General features: G+C 37.9%; 1 protein-coding gene across 14 annotated transcripts in view; it reads right to left on the reverse strand.

The window, feature by feature from the left end:
* Nucleotides 1-3,108: 3,108 nt before the first annotated feature.
* EPHA7 (EPH receptor A7) overlaps nt 3,109-25,988 on the reverse strand; it is a 166,153-nt gene continuing 143,273 nt past the window's right edge. For 5 of the 14 annotated variants that reach the window (XM_086876552.1, XM_086876558.1, XM_086876556.1 and 2 more), the window contains 3 exons: nt 21,601-21,794; nt 20,355-20,510; nt 18,299-19,186 (listed from right to left, as the gene is read on the reverse strand). In XM_086876552.1, the coding sequence (XP_086732678.1) occupies nt 19,072-19,186; nt 20,355-20,510; nt 21,601-21,794 (465 nt within the window). In that variant the 3' untranslated portion in view covers nt 18,299-19,071. Of the gene's footprint in view, nt 6,897-14,959; nt 19,187-20,354; nt 20,511-21,600; nt 21,795-25,988 lie in introns of those variants that run through there. The other 9 variants (XM_086876555.1, XM_086876550.1, XM_086876549.1 and 6 more) reach the window with 3 other exon arrangements.

The raw sequence follows: 25,988 nt of genomic DNA on the forward strand, positions 1-25,988 counted from the left end.
AAAGATAATATGAAATGCTTCCATAAACACATCAGCGACAAAAAGGAGGCTGTGGAGAATTTCCATCCTTTAATGGATGCAAGTGGGAATATAGTAACGAGGGATGAGGAAAAGTCAGAGGCAGTGCCTCAGTCTTTAATAAATAATAGTAGTTGTTAAGACACTGGTGGGTAACCAGCCCTCTGAGCTGAAAGAAAGGGATGGGGAGCAGAATGAAGCCCCCATAATACATGGGGAATTTTTCAGTGACCTGCTACACCACTTGGTGAACACAAGCGTTACAGGGCTTGGGTGGGATCCACCTGAGGGCACTGAGGGAGCTGCTAGAAGGGTTCACTAAGCCATTTTCCATTATTTTCCAACAGTCCTGGCTCACCAGGGGAATCCCCAATGACTGCAGATTAACAAATGGGACACCTGTCTACAAGAAAGGCTGACTTCAGTGCTGGGGAAGGTCTTGGAGCAGATCAGCTTGAGTGAGATCATATGGCATGTGCAAGACAACTAATGGATCAGGCCCAGCCAAGGGGTTTAGGAAAGGCAGATCTAGCTTGACTGAGCTGATTGCCTTCTGTGACAGGGGTGGCCAGTTTAGTGGGTGAGGGAAAGGCTGTGGATGGTATCTACTGGGACTTTAGCAAAGCCTTTGGCAAAATTTCCCACAGGATTCTCTTGGGGTAACTGGCTGCTCATGGTGCGGATGGTGTGTGCAGAGTAAAAATTGCCTGGATGGCTGGCCCAGAAAGTGGTGGTGAATGGAGTTAAATTCCTTTGGCAGACAGTTACTGGTGACATTCCCTGGGGGCCAGAGTTGGGGCCAGTTCTTTTTAATCTTTATCAATGATCTCAATGAGGAAATTGAGTGCACAATCAGTCACTTTGAAAAGCACACAAAGCTGGGCAGGATTGTTGATTCACTGGAGGGTAGAAAGGCTGTACCGAGGGATCTGGACAGAGTGGATCAATTGGCCAAAGCCAAATGTATGAGGTTCAACAAGGCAAAGTGCTCCATTTCAGTCACAAAGCCATGCAGTGCTAAGGGCTGGGGCAGAGTATCAGGTAAGGTACCCAGCAGAAAAAGACAGGAGGGTTTTGGTCAGTAGCCAGCTGGTCACGAGCCAGCTGTGTGCCCAGGTGACCAAGAAGGCCAATGGCATCCTGGCTTTTATCAAAGTAGTGTGGCCAGCAAGACTATGGCAGTGATCGTCCCCCCACACCTGTCACTTTTGAGGTGACACCTTGAGTACTCTGTCCAGCTCTGGGTGCCTCAGCACAAGTACATGGAGGAGCTGAAGTGAACCTAGAGAAAGGCAACAAAGCTGGTGAAGAGCTGAGAGCACAATTCTAATGAGGAGCAGCTGAGGGAGCTAGGGTTGTTTAGCCTGGGGAAAAGGAGGCTCAGGAGAACATTATTGCTCTTTACAACTGCCTGAAAAAATGTTGTAGTGACAAGAGGCTGGTCTCTTCCAGGTAACGAGTGGTAGGACAAGATTAAATGGTTTCTTGTTGTGCCAGAGGAGATTTATGTTGGCTACTGGGAAAAATTTCTTCATGGAAAAGGTTCTCAAGCATTTGAAAAGACTTCCACAGGGAAGTGGTGGATTCATCATCTCTGGAGGTATTATTGTGTTGATGTGGTGCTTAAGGACATAATTTAGTGGTGGATGTGGCAGAACAAGGTTAAGGGTTAGACTCAATCTAACTCTTCTTCAATCTAACTCATTCTCATTCTCATTCTATGATTCTTTTCTGTCAAAGTGCAAACATATGTGTATGTATTTATAAGAAAGAGAAAACTTGGGCATAAAATAAATCAATTCCTAAAATGTCAAAGAAAATTCACTAAGGATTTCCTTCTATTTTTAAAGATGCCTTTTTGTATTTCTTTAGTTTGTAATAAATTAAGAATTCTGGTATTTCAGAGGTTTGGAAATCAGTACTTTCAAATAAGCTAGAGTCCCATAAATGGCTTCAAATTGAGATCCCAAACTTTTCTTTGTCTCAAATGTTCACCATGCAACTCAGCTTGAGAAACACTAAATGTCAGTTATGGTTCACTTATTTTGCTCACTCCTTTTCCCCACTATGTAAGATTTTTGGTATATTATGACTTATAACTCATAGGGTCTACTCACCTGTCTACATTTACATACTGTCAGTATTCACATGGCACAATGCTTGTGTAGACTGAGCATAGATTTTGGAGAATTGCAAGAATGCCATTTGAGTAAAGGTAAGTTATGGGTTATCTAGAGTGGGTCCTATCTACACAAGCAAATTTAACCAGTCTGCAAAGCTAGGAATTAAATTATTGTCACTTCTTTCTCTGCTGTTGTAACTTAGACCCCAGCTTAGACTTGAACTAAGACACAAGTGGCTAAACACAGCTTTGAGCGCTCATGCTGACAGGGTCAAGCATGAAAGCCCAAAGTCCAAAGTCCACTCAGTTGTTGCCTAACCCTGAGAGTTCAACATTCAGTGGGCTAGAGAGGAAGAGGGATTATGACCTCAGCATTGTAGTTTGGTTCTAGAGCTCACTGCAGGAAATGGTGGAATCAACAAGAGAAACAGCTGCTGTGGGAGAGACATGGAAAGTCTTACCGAACAGCACTTTACAGTCCCGTGAGTAATGCAGTGTTGAAAATATACCAGTATCAGTACATCACTCCCTGGTTTAATTTACCCCATCTGGATGTTTCTTCTGATCACTCAGACTGTTCCCTGCTCAGTATGAAAGAGTTGGTGGAGGTTGTTGCTTAATACGCAGATTTTCTCTTTTAGTGTGTAGGGGGATATGACTAATATGGGTTTACAGCTTTTGCAAGGAGACAGGACATCTAAGAGGCTAAAGGCATTCCAAGACACAGTTTTTGGATCTAGCCCTTAGCAATTTTTCACTCTGAAGGTTGTATAACCACTCTGTCAGAACCAGAAGGCAATAAGAAGGTCTAAAATCTACTTTTAAGGTTTCCAGTTAATAAAACATAAATGACAATAGTTTGAAGTCTTCCCTCCCCCAACCTTAAAAACACAGAAGTGAATTACAGTAAGTGGGCACTTAAGTGTATGCAACGATTCCTGGACTGAAGCATGAAATAAAACAAAGGATTTAAGCAAAAGTACTTTTATTAGTATTAAAGGGAAATGTGATATCTAAGAACTGTCAGATGAGAAAGTTTGATACAAAATGTTTTTTATAAGTTAAATCAGTAAGGAACTGCCAGGAAAGAACTGCAAAATGATTTCACAATTTTCAATGCCCTTGGCCATGAAGGAGTGATGAAATCTGATAAAACAGAAAGAACTGAACAAGGGGTAAATAAGTCTAACTATACACACACAGGCAGGGACTACAAATTAACTATTGCTTGAGAAGAAAAAAGTAAGGAATTAACATCAGACATCTCTCTGAAAACATCAAGTCAAGCACCCAGTATCAAGTAAAAATGTGAAACAGGATATTTGGATGATTAAGAAATAAATTGTAAACAAAATAGAAAACATATATATATATATATATATCACTGTATAAATACACTGTATCGCTATATCACTGTATAAATACATCATACACTCTTATGTTGAATAATTCATGCGGCCCTGGTCATTTTACTTCAGGAGAAAGAAGGGCAAGACAGGGAGAGAAGACTGACAGAAGAAGGAAGTAAATTCACAGAATATAGGACAAATTCAGACTACTCATCATAGTGCACCGCCCTGATCTGGGAAGCATTTGAACTGTACATATTGGATGTAGAGCCCTGAAGATGTCTGGAAGTCAACAGCTGAAGGTGTCCCTAATCTGCAGGGATCAGTGGAGGCCTTAGGACTTACTCCTAGCAAGGCACACAGCCAGCTACACTGTGGGCTTGTGGCTTGAGTCGGTGCAGCTACTCTTACTTTATGCACAACCAGGTGTCTTGTTGAAAAAGCTGACAGACAGCATCAAGGAAGGATTGTGAGAAGTGTAGGCAAGGTTAGAAATTAATACATAGGCAAAATAACCATGCTGTCCTTCAGTCTCAGAATACATCATAATAGTTTGGGTTTTTTTCAATCTTTTTTCCTGTAACACCTTGTGGCTACTGAGGTAGCTGGTATTAAATGCCTTCCCAAATCATGCATCCAGTTCAGTGGCTGAATGCAGAAGGTAGGTTAAACTTCATTTCCCAGAGGTTATGCCACTTTTCCCAGTGGAAATTTTATTTTATTATTTTTTTGGTAGCAGAGGGTGGTAAGGTGCCACGCAGCTGAATCCTCTCAGCACCAAAAGGTAGGTATGGATAGCCTCCATATCTGCTATCATGCCAGAAGCAGTGGCAAAATTATACAAAATCTGGAGCTTGGCTGAATAAAATTAGAAGAAGTATTACCTATGTTTTGATATTGCTTTGTGCTGTGTCTCTTATTGCAAAAAGTTGTATGCAACTGAGTTAATGGATTTCTTTCAAATATGTAAAAATGATATGTAAAAACTCTGTATTGTGGGGTGATACTATGACACTACTTTACAGTCCCATTTTTTTTAATGATAGGTGGATTATTATAAAACTTTAAACTACATTTAATTGAAGAATAATTTAGGCAGGGAAGATTTTGGTAAATTGACTCCATGGCTATGGGATTTAAACCCAGTATTATTTCAATAACAATGGAGAGAAATTACTGAGGTGGGAATCATTCTTCAAGCACTGCTGAGCATTGAGTTTACTGTCTATACCTTGTATGTTCTTTAGTAGCCAAAAGTTTTACATTGACAGAGAAGGTCTTGTAAACCTCATTGCTAAAATGGTACCCTGAGATGACAAAACCTTAATTAACTTAAGCAAAGTTCAAATTGAAGAAAATTAAAACAAAGTGCTTGGCCATTGCTGGCATTTGAGAACCCAATAAGCCACCATTTACCAAAATCTTCAAGCAAATGACAGACAAATCCAGCCAATTAAGGATTTTTGGTAATATCTCAGCGATGACTTTCAGTTGCCTCCTTCTCACTCAGACAAATTATTAGAATCTTATCCAGAGTCACAAAGATATTCTTAAATGAGGGCATTGTCTCCATGAGACAATACTTAAATCATTCCACTGCTAGAAGAAACTAAAAATGGACGTCATACTGATAAGGTATCACAACATCCAACTCGAAATCACTCTGGTGTACATTCAAGATGAATGAGCCATGAAAAGCTGTGTTACCCTGAAGGAGAAGAAAAAAATTTACCCAGTTCTGTCCTCTAAAACTTACAAAAAAAATTATAATGCGCAAGTACTTATAATAGCCTAAACATCAACACTTTGCAGTCAGAAGTACCAAGTGAGAAGTGTCTATATATGCCAAGGTAATAGAATACTTCATTAACAGCAGTAGTCTCTCAAACTGTCATACCAGTACATCTGCTAAGCTATAACTATGTTCAGAAACAGTTTCACTGGAGACGGAAAGATCTGAGCCTTTCCAGCATGCTTTCTGATAAACCTTTCCAGGCAAAATGGAAGAGCTTTGAGGAGGATTTAAGTGGAGACATAGTCGACAGTGAAAATGCGACTTCCTGTAAGTAGATCCAGTTAAAAATTCTTAAAGTAGTTGGCAAAATGCCTTTTCTCAGGGAGACATAGAAACTGGCTTTGCTCTTTGAAGACTAATCATTAGACATGTCTGATCACAGAAGCAGAGGAGAAGGAAGTGAGGAAGAGATTAGACTGGCCACTTTTCAGCTTTCTTACCCCTGAACAATTCTTACCTTGGAAATCAGGGTATTTTAAAATGTCTGACAGACCGAACACAGCAATTTTCCTGTTTCCTTTTAAAAATATTCATTTTAAAAAAAACCAAAAAAAACCAAAAAACCAACAGAAAAACCAGTCCTATGTAATTAAAATACTTCCCAATTTCATCAGAAATTTCATGAAAAGCTATAAAATGTATTTTTTTTTCACAATGAGTGAAATCCCCCTTACATTTTTCTGTAATACTGAAATTATTATTTTCAGCATTAAAAAAAAACATGTTAAAATATTCTTTTTTCCTGTTTCCATTTCACTGTGAGTGATATAATTTCTGCTTCTTTCTGTTCTGGAATGAAAGGACATTTTAAAATGTCCCAGATTGGCTGGAGTATTATGATTTTGCTGAGTATTTCTCAACATTGGCCTATTTGTAGGCAGAGGCAAAGACTCACATATATTCATCTGCAGGAGTATGACTAACAGAATGCTCTCTGCCTCTTGCTACCATGAGCAGTATCAGTAGGAGTAAATCTGTATCATCCCAGCTTAAACTTCTTCCCCAGCACGATCTTTGAAAAGTTTATTTAGCTTCTCCTTCTCCTTTGCTCTTCTATATACATATTTTATGTATAAGAGGGGAGCTAGAAAGAAGATGGGGAAGCAGGGTTATGTTAGTGTGAGGAGCTTCCAGGGCAGGCTTCCAGGGCAGCTTTGCTGGCTCTTCTCTCCCTAGCAGCATCGCCATGTCCTGCTTCGCCATCCTCCTGAAATCATCATGCTCTTCAGATGTGGTCTTTCATTCTTGTCATTAGTCATAATCCTCAGTTTGTCAGATGTGTGTTCTGGCCTCTCCCATACACCTCTGTTTACTCTTCCTCCTGTTGCCAGTCTGTTCCTCCCTTCTTCTCCATTCCTTTCCATGCTTCTTTTCTATATTTCCATTCTCTAATCCCAACTACAGTCCTTATGGGCTTTAAAAAAATGCCTCATAGCGTTCACTGTGCCTCCAAACCAATCTCATGATCTTATGGTTATAACTCTTGTTTTGCTTCCCCTTTCTGCTTCCTTTGTCTCCTGCCATTATGCCATTTCTATTCAGGCTGTCATCTCTTCTGGAAAGGGATTTTTCTTGTTCTCTGTTTTGCAAAGCACCTGGCATGTTTTTGATTCTGTCAAACAAATAATAACAACAGATATGAAATTTGCAGTGCAGCAGAATCCTGATATCAGGAAGTAATAGAGGCAAATTACACTATCATTTTCATTGCCATGTATACACCGCTATTTGACAAAAATGCTCATTGACCAGCTAGGTAAACACCAATAAAATCAAAAATTCCCAAGCAAACACCTCTAATATGAAGGAAATGTAGTTGTGTTTCACGTTGGATCTCAATGAGCCACAGGGTTATACTTGACAACTTCAGTACTGGAAACAAAGGAAATGAATGAGGTGCAGTTTTTCAGATGGGGATTAGGGTATAAAATTAAGTACTGGGAGAAGATGTAAATAAGTGTTTAAAACAGAGAAGCAGGACAAGGGTGGAATGGGTGTGTTCAATTTAACTCTGCTTAATTAAAAAAGCATACACAAGGTAGATAGATTCTAGTATGTAAGCTAATGAAAGTAGACTCTCCCTTAGCCCAATATTATCAGAAGCTCTTAGTATGGCTGAAGAATTTTATGAAACATTTTAACTGACTCATGTCAGTCATTATATGATATTAGGCACCTGAAGACAATGTTTATGTTACTTGTGGTGCTAAAAAAGCCCCCCAAAAAACAAACCCAGAGCTTAGAAAAGGCAAGAATAGATGTGGATTTTACTGTACATTTCGTGAGAGACTAGTCATATGAAATCTCTAAAAAATATAGCTTTAGCACTGATGGACATAGGTCAGGACTGAAGGGAAATTATTTTACATATGACTAGAAATCTCTTAACTAAATTATCTGAAAATTCCTGGGAGAAAAGCAATTTGTTATAGACATTGAGACAAGCCAATGCAAGAGTAATACTAAAGAAAAACAAACCAGCAGAGGAATGTCCCCCTGCTATACCAACCAATATTCTTACAGCTGATTCCAAAGTAGTATCTGTCATTACAGCACATGGAATAGATTATTTAACAGTGTGAATCAAAGGGAAGAGACTCATTCAAGAGACGAGCGATATTAACACATCATTGCATGCCATACATCTCTGTCACCAAACTGGAAAAAATGGGAGCAGATGTTTTATGATAAACTGAGAGGAGAATCTGATATTATTAATAGCCATAATATCTGAGGCTTAACAAACAAAAAGAAGAGCTAGAGGAAGGAATCCGATGGAATGACAGAAAGTTTTCCTCTCTCTCTAGTAAAGTGTCCTAGGGACTAAATTTACATGAAGGGAAGGTATTAACTAAGCTAAATCTCATTTCTATTAGGCTTTTTTGCACCTGCACTTTGAAGCCCTAGTAATGCATGGAATGCATGAGAAAGGAATTCATCAAAAAGGCACTCTGAGGAAAAATCATTTCAAACAGGAAGAAGTTTTTTACTCTGGTAGGTCCTTTTAGTATTTTGAAGACAAGCCTTTGAATTAGTAAAAATGATTGACATGTGAATTTATTCAAAGCTAAAGGTAAATGGTAGTCAAAAATGGCACTTTGATGCATAGGTATTTAAAACCTCAAGTTATACTTGAATTGGCTCTCTCTCTCCTGATAGTTTTTGGTTAAAAAGGTCTGCAGATCAAGAGATTCATGTGAGAGGGTACAGGGCCACCCTGGGCTGTGGCACAGCTTTACTCTGGCCTGCCACTAGTTCTCAGTGCCCAGCTTCATCAGAGCAGAGCCCAGGAGCAAGCTAGCAAGTATGAAACATCAACAAATGAGAGATGAGGATCCCTGTGCAACACATGGCAATTCAGTGAGAAAATTTCCTTATTGTAATGGTTCATTTCTAGCTGCTGCGCTGCCCCATCTCATTCCAGATTTGAATTAGACAGTCTGTCTCCCTGGAAAAAGATGGAAACTCAAAATGGTTTGAAGAATCTGAAGGTCAGTCAAAGACAGTAGATTAAGCCTCTGAAGTGAGGATCACTTCAGCTCTTGGTTGCTACATCTGTATGGTTGGATTTAGTACTTATTTATCCAGTCTCTGGTACATGCCAAGGCCATTATCTGAAATCAATAATGAGAGCAAGCATGCAAAAGTTACGACCCACATTGTAACTTCCACATAAAGGAAACTCCATTGAGAGCTAGCTCTCCAAGTGTCCTGGGTAAGCCATCATGTATCCCAACAGTGAATCAGGATGTGTCAGGGATTCACAGCCCCTAAACTTCTCTGAAATTAGATGCCTAAATTCATCCTTTCAACAGGAGATCCATGTAAAGAAGGATCAAAGAGAACACATGCACTTCATCTAATAGCTGAGCAGAGTCAGAACGATATAGCAAAGTGTTCTGCCTACGGACCGAGATACTAGCTCTTCTGGGAAAAGAAGGCCACTCAATGTCTTCCAAGAAAAATCTCCATTTAACTCAGAACAACAGTCTCCTCATTCCCACAGAAGTGCCATAAATGAGATTTTCAGAGGAAGAAGGAAGGAATTTCTGACAAGGAAAGGTGCATCAGGAAAGGAAGGGATTGTACAGTGCAGGAAGTAATTTAAGAGGTAATTTTGGACTAGGCTTACCCTAACCAACCTTTTCCCAGGCAAGCAGCTGCAGCTCAAAGTGTCTGGCAACATTTGAATACCAATATACGAGTCTCTCCTTTCCTACACAGATATCTATAAAATATCATGTTGGCCTTTTTGTAACACCTTCCCACAACCCAGTACTGTAGAGTCAGTCTTTCTATGCCTTTCTCACCCAAGAGATATATAACATTTGCAGAAGTTCCATAAAAGTAGGCCTTTCATCAAATCACAAAAAAAATAAGGCGAGCCTTATGCATAACGATGCCAGACAGGTATTACATGTCCATCCATCAGCATCCTGAACCATGGATAGCCATGGTTCAGCTATCAATAAGCATGAGTGGAGTCAGTCTGTTGTCTTGTTCTGGCATTTATACTAAAAATAGGAGAGAGAGTGAGCCAAGTAACAGCTGGATGTCATCTCAGTGAGATATCACCCTACTTGCAGCAAACAGCTTCTACCAATTTACATCATATTCATCTGCTTACTATTGCTCCCTGACCTTAGCTAACAAGGATTCCATCACCAAAAGGCTTTAAATTAAAAACAATAGCAACAACACAATAGAACTTATGGTCTAAGCACTGCCAAATATAATATATTGTTTTGCAAAAGTATGCTGCAATGGCTCAGTGACACATTTGCAGATATGAAAGTCTTTGCTAAGATATCTGGCTTAGCAAAGCTTCTGTTCCTGTGGTAGCCAAAGCAAAGGTCTCTTAATTTATACTTGAAAATTCAACCTTAAATATCATGCAACCACTTCAGAAAAATTATGAAATATATATATATGTATAATCTTAAATTTAAATAACTTGACAGCATCTGATGTAAAAAAAAAAAAAGATAAATTCAGCTTTGTGCAAGGCTATTACAAATATACAAATGTAAAAATGGTTTTAGCTACTTAAAAGCTTAATTAATACAGATTTTTCTTCCCTTTTCAATAATTATTAAGATACTTTGCTATACAGGAAGCAGGTAATATTTCTAAGGTATATCTTATTGCTTTTTCAGCAAATAATGCAGAAGCAGATGACACAGGTCAAGCATTAGTTTGCATATGATTTTCAACAATATAGCTACATTAATGTCATAAAATCCATAAGAAATGTTTATAACAGTACAAATGAATGTGAAGAGACTTTCCCCCCATCCATTATAAGGAGTGTAAAATCACAAAAAGTAACTCTTTTCTTCTGCTTCCCTGACATAATCCCTTCACCAGGTGGGTTTTGGTTTTTTTTTCTGACATTCAGCTCCTCCTTAAGATTGCATTGCCAACAGAAAGACTTTAACATTATATTAAATATACTCCTTCAGCTTGTAACACTGGTGTTAACTGGGCAGTCCATGTAAGCCTGACATTCTGCTCTTCTATATTCAACAACTCCCCCCACTGTAAATGCACTTCTTTTTCTTGTTTTCATTTGTTTTGACCAACACTAATGACTTCTGCACTGAAGAGTGGTCTCCCTGACTCGTAGTTTGTTGATTGTAGATAGACATTGCTTTTGTTGTTGCTGGCATAGTAAATATTCCTTTCTCACAATCATCTTCTGCTTACCCTGTAGGGAAGCATGGGTGCTACTGGGTAAGTATTAATGACCGATGCCAGCTGGGGAGAAACTGAAGTAGAGCATAGTGCTGCAAATAGCTTCCTATACCTCACAGCCAGGAAAATATCCCTCAAAGGCAGCTTTGCACAAGGAAACAAATATGGGCAACTGGAGAGGGAATTTGGTGTTGGCATACTCAAGTAATTACTGCAGGAAAGGTACTCTCTGAGAGTCAGCCTGGCAGCTTGTGGCTGACACTCGCAACAAAGAGCACGCAGTCTAATTGGGATACTTTTGCCAGCAAATAGAAGGCATAAAAGAGGATTCGCCTCTTGCACAAATTTAGGTAATGTTGGCATTGAGACATTATGACATTGAGACATTGAGGAATTATTTCTCTTGAAAAGAGCATTATAAAGAAATGCCTGAAAGCTATTTTCTTTTTTCCTTCCCTGCTCCCATTCCTGCTATTGGCAGTGGATGAACTGAGGTGTAGGGAAGCTATGTAGTAAAGAGCAGATTTTCCTCCACAACAGCAATGAATCATTTCTCCACAGCACTAAGTGGGTAAGGCTCAAAAAGATTAAAGGAGAATCCTCATTAGGAATACCTCTCAGTGCCTTGCTGGCTCAATTTCTTCAGGTAGGCCTGGATTTGAATCTAATCCTGTCTTTTTCTCCAGCAGCCCATGAGGGTGCAAGTATTGTTTACTGGCAAAGGAAACACTGCTGTTCTGTACAGATTAATATAAGGGATGGCTTAAGGGCTACTCTGGTAAACAAACCAGGAGAGAGAATGAAATGGCCTGAGGGCAAGAGCTCTGCAACTCTCACTTTCCGAACAAAATCCTAATCACCCAATCACCTAAACAATGCCATTTCTGAGGGGCCTTCAGGAGGTATCTGGGTGATTTTAAGTTTTTTCCAGGCAAATCAGATTTCTCATGCAATGCACTATGTGAAACATCATGGGAATAACACATTTAATTTATGACTGTGACTAAAAAGAACATACTGGAGAGAACAAATCTGAGATTCCTGCACCTTCTTCCTCTTAAGCTACACACATGTTCTTGGCATAGGCTGTTTGTCCCTGAGAAAAGAAAATAAAGACTTTTTACAGAGGACATGTTAAAAATGAACATGCAGCCCTTCAGGAAGCCAGTGGAAGTTGGCGTAGTAACACAGGTTGAACAACGGTTGAGAAATTGCTGGAGTAATGTTTCTGCAGACATGAAATGAGAGGAATCAATGTGGATACATTCTGTCTATCTATCTATCTATCTATCTATCTATCTATCTATCTATCTATCTATCTTTCAGTCTCTTGCAAGCCAGGTTTAAATAAAAATAACGGATGATTTTTCTTCTCAATGAGACAGAATCTTTGGATCAGGAAGTCTGTTCCTTAATGTAAATTCATGGTTTTCTTCATAATTCTAGGAAGGAATCACAGAATCACAGAATGGGTCAGGTTGGAAGGGACCACACTGAGTCATCTGGTCCAACCTCACTTCTCGAGCGGGGTTGTCAGAGCACATGGAACAGGATTGTGTCCAGATGGTTCTTGACTATCTCCAGTGAGAGAGACTACATCTCTGGGCAATATAATCACAAGATAAATTCTAGTGCACTTGATCGATCCTAGATACTATCATCATTCCTTCTGTTTTGTTTTGGCACAAAAGAGGAAGGCTTTAGTTATGGACTCAGGGCTATAATGTCTCCAGTTTATAAATGACTTCACACACTCAGAGTCATGGAGCTCTTATACCAGTAGTACACATAAGCCTTTGGGGATAGCTATGGCTCAATGCACTGTGTGTGTTTTTCAGTGTTATCCATGTTATGATTCATCAGATGACCTCTAAGTTGTAGTTTTTAATTATCAATTATTATTAGCAGCACAGTTCTACAATTAGTTATTTGGTTCAATTAAATGCAGAAGCCTTGGTCCATGGATGAATAGATTTTCTATTCCTGATTTAGCTCCTCTGGCACCAGGCATTATGTCTTGTTTTGTCCAAGATTCATTTGGCTGGCTACACAAGTTTTGCCAGCCTGTATCACATCTTTTTTCATAGTGTATGAAGACATCAGTTATTTTTTAACTTGTGGTTCTTTTTTGGTCACTCTAATTAGACATTAATTTCACCCAATTTGTATGGTACAAGTGCTAAAATCTGCTATCATTATACAAGACTTAAAGAGTACTATTCTAAAATAATCTGAGAGTAAATATCATCATAGTTCATGTCTTATTTTCAGGCTTTTATTGTAAAATTCTCCTTTCATGTCTTGATTTCAAGTCTGCTTGAATGAGTTGTGTATTACCAGTTGCTTTCCCATCTGTCTCAATTTAGTCTCTTTGACAAATTCCAATCTGGCCTGAGGAAAAATCAGAGTACTGAAACCACTCCACATTACATTATTAGGTATATTATATTAACAGCGTCTCTTTACTTAAAAAATCTTCACACTCTTTAACTCCCCTGCCAGCAATATCTTGTGGAGCATTGCAACTTAGACACTGTGAATGACTTCATGACTCTCTTTCTGCTCCCTCCCATCTTCTGACTTCTCACCACATACCAAAGCAAGGGTTTTCATCCATAATTTCTAACCTTTCATAGTCTGGTTGGATGTAACCTACAGGGTGTACACATCACTCCTTTCACTTTCAAACTGCCTAACCATTACCCACCCTGAAAGTGCTCTGAGAATTTCACAGATATTATAGACACGCTAATTTTATCCCTTAGTCTGTCCCAACAGACTTGGCTCTAAAAGCATGTGTCAATTATTGTAACTTTAAAGTCTCAAAAAAACTAAATCCAGAGGAAAAACTCTCACAAAAGTAGCTTGCATTTTGCCACTACTCTTTCTATTCTTTTCTGGATATTGTAGATTTTATAGCTATTGTTTAATCCTTTATATTTTTCAAATCCCTATATGGAATGTGTTACAAAAATGGGAAGCCCTCTTACACTTTGGGTTTTACAGGCCATTTGTTGGATGAGTTTTTTCTTTTTTTTTTCTTTTCCCCTAAATTGTTATATTTCCTCCCCAATCCATTTTTGCAGGAACTTGAATTGCAGAACTGCGTATTTCCAAGTAAATACCCTCTATTTACTGTCTGTACTATGCAAACAATAAAGATCTCTGTTTAAAAGTAATTGTTGGCTACATTTGAAACCTTTAAGGGGCTACCAGAGAAACATATAGGCTGCAGACCAGGATTTCTTGTTTTACTAGAAATTTGTTTTAGACTAAGACTTTTGAGTAGTCCTGCAAATCTCAAATCTACCATATGCTGGTCCATTACAAATTAGTGGGGAAAAAAAAAATCATCTTTTTTTCATTTATCAGTTAACTGATCATAAGTACAATCCTAACAGATCCTGAAGATGGAGAAAACCTGTTGTGATAGTTGCTCAGCAAATGATAGCACCAACTCTCTGAATACCCCTGTAGCTCCGGCTGCCAGAATGGGTCTTGGGCAAGAATTTGTACTCTACTTTTCCAGAACAGCACCTGTCATTCCGTATGAGATCTATGAGATCTATGAGAACCTCAAATGTCACTTGTTTAAAATATAAAAAATAAGAGAAACAGCCCAAACAACAAACAAAACCCACCGAAGACCAAATGCACATCATGAGCACATCAGTTTTAAACCACATGCAGGGAAGCAATGAATGAAGGATGTTTTAGCTCTAACATGTCACAAACATACTTTTAAAAGGAGAAATGACCATCTTTTGGCTGAGTTGCCCTTCACTCCTTTCACACAGCCAGTGGACTGCTCCATGCCATAACTGGGCAACAGAATGTTGGCTGAACCTGCCCTTGTGGCAGGGTGTCTCTGTTCCACCTGGCATTATGGCAATAGTGACACCATCACCCTCTCAGAAGCAACCCAAAAGTCACAGAATTTAAATCACTCTCATAATTTCTATATATGAATTACTTAGAAAGTTAAGGACAAATTATTATATTTTTTTTATTTCAACTACTAACCAATAAATGTAAAAAAATACCAACAACAAAACAAAAATAAACCCCTTCATCCCCCACATTAAAGCAATAGTTTTTGTAACATTCAAAACAGTGGAAACTATTCATCGTATATTACTATTAGAGGAGAAAAGCAAATTTAATTTAAAATCACTTTTTCAAATTCCCTCAGTGGATGCCAGATAATTCAAGCTTAAACAAATATAAAAAAACCTCATTTTAAATTGAAAATAATACAGACAGAGCTCAATTATTGAGATATTAAGGGGAACATTCAATTTGAGATACATTTAAGCATCTTTGCCTCCTGGAGATTTTACATGACAAGGCTTTAGGTAAACATGGTTTTGCAAACAGCAACTATCATATCTGATCACATAACCTCTGGACTAAAGCAGTATGTCAGCAAATATTTCTGATTATTTAAAATATTAAATAACTGTAATTTACTAGGCAGGTCTTCCTCAGAACAATCACAAAAATTTTCAAGAATTCATATCCACATACAAAAAGCATTTAGATGGCCTGTTACAAGTCTCTGAGTAATAATAATAAAAAATCACCTCTCTCTGTGATAAAGCCCAGTTCAAATACATTCTGGGGTATAGCAGTGGTGGAAGAGCTGCCTTTCTGTGACACTCAGCTTACAAGGAAAACTGTAGCAGCCAAGGACAGATAGGGTAGGAATCATTTTACCTAACTTTAGCTATATAGATATTAGACGCCTAATTTAAGCTAATCATCTGGCTTCCCTCTACATCTAATGGAGATAAGCATTCCCAGAGGGAGATTCATCCTGCTTTTTTTTAGGCATCTCTCTTCTAGATGCTTGCAGATGGATAAAGTCAAGAAAAAATCAGTCTTACTGACAGCCTGATAACTTGTCATTAGCAATGCACAATGTCCAAATTCTTTTAAATGAAGCCAGAACTGATTTTTTTTTTTTTCCTTCATCATTTAGCCTTTCATTTTCCCTGTGACCCAACTGTTTCTTCAGCTCCTCCCATGAAGATCAACTTTCTCTGGCACTTTATTTTTCTTACCCTGGACCATGTTTTCTGAAGCCTGGGGAACTGCAACCAATGTCAGTATGTTGCTGCTCTACCAGTTACAAATCCATTCACATGCATGTGCTCTAAATTGCAGTAATGATCTGAACACACAGATAAGTTATCTGGTTGATTGCGGTTGATCGCGATTGTGCTTTCTGGGTCTACTCTACCACCTTCAAATGTGTAAAAGTCTGTGGCAACATTAAGGCAGTCAAGGTATATAGATGAATGCTAAAATATATTTACTATTCAAAGAAGATGGCTTAAAGCAAACCAGGAAAATTAAGGAAGAAATATCATTAGGGCCCTCACCTGTACATGCGTGAGCCCAAGTCACCACACATGCTTTGAGGCCTCTGTGCTTCAGAATATTGAACAAGTCCTAAAGGTGAAGCCTGGCCTCAATTCTTTTGCATTTAGGGTTTGTAGGTTCTCAGCAATACCAGCATTGCTGCATCACACCTCTGATGACCAAGCCCTTAGAAACAGTAGCCGAGATTTATAAGGAAGCAGGTGTCTGAACTTAAAGACTCCTAAATTTTTAGCTGGGTGCCCAAAGCAGCAACAAGACTGACAAGCACCCTGTCCAGCTGCTCACAGATGCTCACCCCAGTAGTGAGGCACCTAGCATTTGTTTTAACACAAAATGGATGTTTATTAATTGTCTATTTATTAATTGTGTTCTAATGGCTACTTGAAGTGCCTTCGCCGAGTGCTCGCGTGCACTAATTCCAACACTGGGCATGCAGTCTACTCTGCGTCTTAGTCCTACAGATTTTTTAGAAAATTAATTTTAATATTAAAAAAACCATTTTGAGCTGCATACGTGAAAATAACTCCATTACGACTGAATGACAATCTAATACGAAATAAGAATAGTCACCTTTTTTTTTTTAACTCTGCCCAAATCCAGGCAATAAATTAGGCTTCTCAGCATGACTGTAAAGTGCTGTGAATTGTATAAACAATCATATATGGACACTGAAAAATAACCCTTATGCACATTGCATTATAGTTCCAAAAATATATTTACAGTCTATTACAAAGATTACAAATGGAAGTGTCTATGTATCGGGATTATGCTAGTTAAAAGCTTTTTACAGATTTTCTTCAACAAAGGCGGGCGGGGACAAAAAAATTAGTATAACCAAACTGATTTTTCTAGTGAAACAAATAAATAAAATGACAAATATAACACTGTACAGTGATCTAAAAAGGGGGAGAAAAAAGGAAGGGGGGGGAAATGATGCATTTAAGTTTTTGATAACTATCTTTGGTCCTAAATGTGGGAAAACACATTATGTAGCACTGAATATACATGTTTGTTTGTGATGCTCTGCAAGTAAAATAGAAAAATATAGTGCATTTTCAATGTATTCAGAGCTCACTACACATAAATGTGTGTACAAAACAAGACAGTATAAATAAAATTTACAAGTTTTACAAAGGAACATTTACAAGGTTTTTCTTTTGTTTTTATTTTTTTTGTGTGGATGCCCACATTATCAAACCAGACCAATTTATGACTGATCCCTGGGATCTTTCTCTATCAAAATCAATAGAAGCAGCCCAATTCTCTTTGGAAGTACAGCATTTCATTGCTGGGGTAGTTCACAATTTTCAGATTTTTTTTTTTTAAAGCATTTCTCTCTGGTTCATGTACATTCTTGCAGTATCTGTAAATACTCTGTTCATTATTGCTTATGGTAATTAAACATTTTAATCAAACAAAATTTATATATAAGTAAATGGTGTAAAAAGATATTCCATTGAGCAACTACCTTTGCATCTCTGTTCCTGATGAATGACTGTTGCGTCTGTGTGGCCACGCACACGCATGTTCGTTCAGAGCAGCAAAAGCTTGTACAAAAATTGAAAATTCTGAACTGCCCCTTGTCTCATGCTCTACAGTTCTTATATAAAAGCTATGTCCTTATTCTGACAGCTGGACTGCATACGGCTTAAACTCATAGAAAATATACACCAGCTATTTCTCTTAGATTTGCTAATGCAGAGTACGGAAAAAAATGTGATGTGCTCAGATTAAATGGTTTAGGTAACACTGGAGAACTGCACCCATACTCTGAGACACTCCTACAATCGCTTGTCCATTCAATGCTGTGTCTCAGCAGGTTTACAGTTGTAGATCTACATCTTAGAATATATCTCAGTTTAACTCTAGTCCATTAAAATCATCTTGCAAACAATTTGCTAAAAGTGCCTAGAACTACTTAGGGGTCATTATTGCTTTTCTTTTTCTTTACATTTTTTTTTTCTCTTTTATTTTCTTTTAAAAGATAGCATATGTATAACCTTAAAAAATTCTTTAAAAAATATCAGAGCTCTTGGCAACTTGCATTTTCCTGACTCCCTGCCAATTAGCTAGCCATGTCAATACGGTGTTGATTTAACAAAAGGAAATGGCACAAAGGGATACCAAAGTTCGGATAGATATACATTGCTTGGTCGTGCTTTTTAAATCCCTAGGAACTCAAATAATCCTTCAGAGGTACCCAGTGTAGTAATGTGTCATTGAATTAGCACTAAAAAGGTCCAAAGATATAAACATCATACTAAAAGAAAGTCTTTATGAAGAATAAACACAAATGATTAAAAAAAGATTCAGAAATCACAGATTTAAGGAAAATATTTTGTTGAATTCAACAATAATATCATGATTTTATCTGACAAATATATTCTTTTTTAAATTTTTATGTACATTTAAAAAGTCTATTAGATAAAAAGGAGGTTAGAGAGCTCAAGGTGTTTGTATGTTTATTCAGGTAGTACTTTGTTTATTGTCACTGCTGTTTTCCTTGCCACCACTGGTGGATCCTAATTCCCTTTTCATAAATTCTGGTGGCACTTAGGAGTTCAAGTCTGTAGGTGCTTCTTGTAGCTCTTCTATTCACTGCAGGAAGGACCCAGGAAATCAAGTGTCTTCTAGCAGCACTTCATATATACTGAAGGCCAGTGCTGTTCTCTCAGTCTGTCACCTCCCTCATAAGGGAGAAATGTCTATCACACTTGGATGCCAGTGCCGTGTAAATGTAGCATTTGTGCTCTCATAGTCTGAATGCTGCTCATGATTTTCTTTTGATGACCAACCAACGTGATCCCTAAACTCATCACATCCCTGGGGAAGATAAATGCGTACATTGTTAATTTTTCAACTTAGACTGCTACTGTATGGTATTTAACTGTGAGGCAAAGCTACGCAGTAGTTTGGACTACAGGGTTCTGACATTGAAGCTACGCCGTGACCTCAGCTCAGTACTGGGAAGTTCACATAGGCACTGTTCAACCTCTCAGCAACAAGTGCAATTACATGGCAAGTGTCATGTAATTACACTGTGTGGGTCTCCACATCTGAGAAGGAGGTCAGTGTGTTTTACATTATGATAATATTTTAGTGTAGCTTTTTAAGGACACCCGAAGACAAAGACACTTCTTTTGTAAAATGCTTCGAGTGGTTCTCAGGAAAAAGTTATGTATAAATACAAGATTTTGGGGATCATAGTCTGTTTCCTAAAGAGATGCCTAAATGTCTTTGCATAATGGCACATACCCATCATGCAAATGAACGAGGAGCAGCAGTTTCAACTCAGCCCCTGCTAATGCTAGAAGCTTGTGGACTCTGATGACAGTTCCCAAGCTACAGGCTGAGACCCCTAGTGATATCAGGCAGATAAGAATAGGATTGAAATCTTGAGAATATTAGGTTAGAAACTTGTTTAGAAACCCACTGCTCTCAAAGAGAAATTGCATGTGCTTGGCAACCACCAGGACAAGAAAGTTGTTTGCAGGGTACCAAGAAGACCTGTTTTAAGATGACAGTACTGATACAGGCCACGTTTGCCTTCAGACAATTGTTTCTACAGACTTATCCTGATGCAAAGTCCTGTCTAGCAGGACACAGACAGTCCCCAGCCATTTAGAAGAAAATTCCACATCTTCCCAGAAGACATTGGGAAAAAGGTACACATTAGGTGGTGGAGGCAAAAGTGGTTATTTTCCTATACATACATACTTTGGAAGGGGCCACATTCTCCCTCAAATTCTAATCCCTTGGTGTTATTTTAATTGGTCTGAAAAGCAGGGAAAAAAGTGATGCCACACAGAGGTAGCAGGGTATTTGTCCTTTCATGAGATGCTCTAAAACAACACCATCAGCTACTAAAATGTCTGGTTTGATCCCAAGTACCATGTTTGTACTCAGGGTAAAGTTTTGGAGTTGAACATTGTGTATTATTGTACCTAGAAATTCCCTAAATGCAAGTTAAACATGCCCAGTACTAACTTACTCAATAGTCATCCTGGCAACTGATTCAAGAGAGTTGTAGCCTGCTGCTGTGAAATTATCCTTATATCTTTCCATCTTAATAGCTTGTAACCATTCGCCTACGGAGCAGAAAGTGGTAAAATCGGGAGTGTTCTGGTCCAGAAGAGGGCTAATTGGTCTATGGAGAAGGAAAAAGGAAAGTAAGTTGTTTCCAAAGAGAGTAAAACATCAGGGAGTATTTAGCAAGGTGAGAGTCAAATAAGTTTTGGGTATTAAAAATGTCGAGAGTAGAAAGTAATAGGCCTTTATACACAGTTTAGATTATTCTGTGAATAGTTCTTGACTGCTCTGTAGCTCACAATATGTGCTTCCTAAGCTTATTCACATAAAAGATGAAAGGTCAGAGTGAGCAAAATCAGCCTAATGGACTACTGTTACCAACAGAAAATCAACCTTATTACCTAGCATGACAGCAGCTGTCTCTATGTTGCTGAGCAAAATATAGATGCTATTCTTTTATGCATCTTAGAAAATATAGTAGTAGCTATTCCCATTTTTTAATTGGATGGGACAAAACAAAGACAAGGGAAGAGCAGAGACACAAAGTCTTAAGGTCACACAGCAAATCGGTCAGTAGAAGAATCAGGAGCAGAACACAGGCCATTTGATTCCCTAGTACAGTGGTCTAGCTAGCAGATCAAAAGATTACCATGATTAAATAATTCACCTGAAATTTATGAAGAAGCCATTAAAAACTACATCATGAAATACAATGAGATGCAATCACTGAAAGGAGTTAAAGCCAGAAAATGAAAGATAAAAATCTAGAGTGTAGCATGTCAAGGTACATTGGCCAAGCATGAGTACTGTTAATTACTGTCTCTACTGTAGCAGTTCCTAGGGCAAGGGATGCATCATATAAAACTACAATAGACAATGATCCTTGCCCTCCAGACTTTATGATTTTAAGAAACAAGGAAAACACAGACTAGTGGTGAGAGTACGGAAAGAGTGATGAGCAGGCAGTAGTTTACTGAGAAATGTGTTAGTTATTTTGGTTGCTTTTCTTTTTTCTATGAAAGTCCTTTTTTGGCTTTGTTCAGCATGGTAAAAAAGAAGGGCAAATGAGGGAAGAGAACACAGAACAGAAAGAAGGAGGAACTGAAAGACAGATGAAGTAAGTGTGAACTGGAACCAGCCACCAAGCAGAACATCCAGAGCCCAGCCATGTGCACCGTCATAAGAACACACACTAAACCTTTTCTTACCTGCTACAGGTTCCCAGTGGGGTTTTCAAGCTGTTTGGATTTCTAATCATTTTGTCCAGAATGCCAACTATCTGCTCAAACTTTGGCCTTTCACCACGTTCCTTCTGCCAACAATCCAGCATCAGCTGGTGCAGTCCTGCTGGGCAATCCATGGGTGCTGGCAAACGATAGCCTTCTTCGATTGCTTTTATAACCTAGTAGCCAACATAGTTAATCATTTTTCATCAACAGTAATTTAAAGAATATGTACTGCTACCCAGTTCAAATATCTAAGAGAAATAAAATAAAAAATTAAAATAAAATAAAATAAAATAAAATAAAATAATCAATAAAATTTGTCACTGGTGTTGCAAAAATATGAGTCTGTTGTTTTGACACTAGCCTTCAGGTTTTCAAATAATTTCCCCAGTTTTATCTTTTGGCTTATTAAGCATATTGTTCTATATGTGCAGAACATAGCTGTATTACCTAGACAAGTGAGTAGCAGGGAACAACAATTAAATTCACCAAGGGAGCAACAGATAGATTGATAAATGGAGTTATTTCAGAAAGCATTATTACTAGCCCCAAGGTTTTTATGAAAGAGTGTGTGGTAGGAGCAACTGACTTTTAAATGGATGGATATCAGTGCATGCACATATAAAATACAAGAAGCCTGAAGGTATTATAAAAGGATCCAAGAAAAATGTTTAGCAGATAGAAATTGTTAGGGAAAAAAGTTGTATTCCATGCCTAGCCATATTATATTAATGATAAAGCAGCAGAACTGTGCCATGTGAGAGAGAGTGACCTGGGTAAATGCTATTTTAATATATCACAGAAAGTTAGATTTAATAAGAGATGCTGCTAGATGATGATATGATCAAAGGACAGCATAAATGTCTGAACCAAGAATTACACCCACCCGTTGACTTCCTTAGCCAAGTCCATTTGGATTTAAGTAAAAAATAAAAATGGATAAAGTAAAATCACAGAAAACTGCTGTAAACCTTGAGGGCAGAATAAAAAAAAAGCACATCAGGAAGCAAGGCAGATAAGAAAAGCTAGTGAAAAAAGGCTAAAACACTGTTCATGGGGGATTTCAAGTATACTGACATTGACTGACACAGCAGCATTAGAATTGCTAAAGAAGGGTGCTTGTTCCTGAAGGGGAGTGCATAGGACTGTTTTCTCCCTCATTTTGTATAGAAAGCAAGATCAGAAGCTGTTCTAGATGTAGCTCTGGGAAGTAGATCTGGTATGATAAATAAAGCTGGTGAATATCCAAGTTTCAGTAAAATAATAACCTCAGAAAGAAAATATTCCGTAGGTCATGTGAGAAAACGCAAAAGGAGTAGACTGCAAAGTAGACAGAACTGCAGACAATACAGAATGACCTTCAAAAACCTGGCTGAAATCCAGCCAGGTTTTGTATCAAAACCTTTTGCATAAAAGAAATTTTGTGAAAAGAGAAGGCATAGACCAGTGGTAGGGCACTGACTACAGTTTTGTGTTACAGAATGTCCTTCTGACCTCAGGGAAGTTGCCTCATCTCCCTAGGCCTCAGCTTTCTCTCTGAACATTTAGAATGACAGTACTGTCCTACAGCTCAAAAATGACTGAGAAATATTCAATTCCTGCAGAAACATCCACACCTTGAAGAATGAGTGCAGTGACCTTTCACAAACGTTGAAGTTTTCTGTCAGAGAGGGTATGGAGAGAGGTTTTCTGCAGAAGAACAGGGAAATTGGAAGAACAGAGCTATATAGTAAAGAAAACATTAGAAGTAAAATGTAAGATCCTTTAGAACTATATCAAGAGGAAAGAGAAAAGAACAGCACCTTATGTTTAGAAGTAGTAGTGGAATCAAAGTGAAAAATCATCTACAGTGTGTACAGGACAATTGCTGTGCTGTGAAAAGTAATGCAGACATTTCTGATCCTCTAAATGGCAAAACGTATTAAACACTTTGAGCATGCTACGTATGATTTACCACAAATTAAGTAGCTCCTTAAGAGGTCAGAAGACAGAAATCATCAATGAGAAATGAAAAAGTAGGTGCCAACAACAACAGTATAACCACCAAAATATCTAAAGGCCTTATAACTGGCAAACTATCAATATAAGAATATATCCAAGAATGTAAGGGAGAGTAAAAACATGAATGAAGGGATCAGAAGAGGAGTTTTCCCCATTCACTACAAACTGCAGAGAAATCTGAAGAGAACTGGGAATCAAATGAAACTGTTTTTGAAAGGCTTTGGTGTTACTTCAGAATCAGCTTCTCTGATGTGTACTCTGAGCAAGAAGGGTAAAGCTGAGAAATATAAAATAATGAGTCAGCTAGAGATGGATAGAATTGCTGTGAATATCCAAAACATTGAAATAATATTTTAAAATATTGGTAAGTAAAGTACAACAAGTGTCCACTCTGCAAAGAAAGGACGAGGTGTGGTTCAAAACATCAGTACTCAAAGAAAATGAGATGCAGAATTTTTGGGTTTTTTTAAATAAGCAAATCTACAAAGAGAAAACAGCTGGAGTTCTTACTAATGGAATTGATTTATATTATCTACACTTCCCACAGATTGTTTTTGTAGTTCTACTTTTGCAGCAAAAAGAGTAAAAGGGAATACTGTTAAGACTATGCTTTTATCATAACCAGGCTGAGGATGTAGAGAAGGATAGAAGAGGACTGGTCTGTTCACTTTATATGCTGGATGCCAACAAGGAATTATTAAATATGGGTAACTGGACAAAGTCATGTTGTAACTCTGAATGTGGTCATATAATATTAAGAACACAAACTAATGATGATAATAATGGTAAGAAATCCAGAAGTACAGCCTTGCCCTTTTCTCAAGAACTAATCTGCATTGGGGTCAGAAACCAAATGAGAGAAAGGACATCAGCAGTCTAGCAGGGGAATGGGGGTTTGAGGGCTCTGTTACTAGCAAGGATTAAGCTGAGGCAAGCTTGTGCTCAGCCTGCTGTGCCTTTGAAGGGAGTTTGTAGGATGAGTGTTCTTTTGGTGCAGCCTAGCTCCAGGTCATTGCTAAAAGGATGGTTTTGCTTGAAAAGAGTTCACAATGCAAATACGTATCCTCCATCAGTCTAAAGCAATGACTTAAAGGAGGAAGGGAATGAAAGAAATGCTATCTAAAAATCCAAGTCAGGGAGGGCCATTATTTAGGAGATCTGTTCTGCTCTATGACTACACCCACATCCACTTTTAGGCAAAATGATACACTTAAAATATAAAAACTGAGTGCAAAATTAGAAGAACACATTTAGAATTTTTCATTCCTGTTAAATACTCCAGCTGGTGACTTTGAAGGAGAATAGATAAGAAATCATTAGGTGATTCTAAATTTTTGCATCATAGATTATCTATGGGATCGGTAGGATGCGTTTATGGTATGGGATAACATGCCTGAAGATCACAACATACAAGAATACTTGGAATTATTTTACCAAGCAATTGATGCATCTTTTAACTATGTGGTATTAAAGATTATCATGAAAGATGCTAAAAAGGGATAAAATTAGCTATTTTTTGAAAGAGGCTCACTTACGTGCTTTATATACAGTTTTCAATAGAAGGAATACTTTTCCAAATCTAATAAGAAGCATAAAGATATCAAAATTTCTCCTCTATTTGAAAGTTTTTCCTTATTGTTCCCTGAAAGATAGGTAAGGTTTGCCTTTGAGGCATCTTATATTCCTGTCAGACTTCTTTTATGTTTGAATCTAGTACAGAAGGAAGGTGTCAAAAGAAATGAAACTCTACTGGGTGTCTGGGGAATGTAAATATTTCTCTTTCTCTGCCCCAAGGACTTGTTTGCCCATATTTTGACAGTCCATGAAATCTTTGACACTGAGACCTGTCAAATATTAACAACTTTGCACTGTGCCAAACTGACTCATCATCTACACTTTTATCTTTTTTTTTCAGCTTTGATGTTGATCATTCAATCAAAAATTAAAATAACAATTAAAAAACCTACTCAAGCACCCACCTGAAGAACTTTAAATGAGACTCTTTCTGACATCTTTCACACCTGTATGGCTTCTTCCTGTGTAATTTCTATTTTAATAGATACTCCTGTCAGAAGTCAAGATTAACACCCATCTGTTCTATTACTGCTGACCTGTTGCTCTGGATCGTATTTTATGCAAACAAGGGTACTGTTAAATCAGCATAATTAACTTGAAAAAGCCAAAGTAGGTCATTAACTGCCACTCAGACTTTTTAACAACTTTTTCAAATTATTAATCATTGCTCTAAGGTCAGAAACCTCAGAATTATTTTTTATTGGAAAAACATTATTTCTTTCCATGCTTAAGCATAGTGAAGAGCCCATATTACTATTTTTGATGTTCCAGTTTTAATTGATACTTAGGACAGA

This window comes from Cyanistes caeruleus, chromosome 2 (genome assembly GCF_971803275.1).
Source record: "Cyanistes caeruleus chromosome 2, bCyaCae1.hap1.1, whole genome shotgun sequence".
In the NCBI taxonomy this organism is placed as follows: Eukaryota; Metazoa; Chordata; class Aves; order Passeriformes; family Paridae; genus Cyanistes; species Cyanistes caeruleus.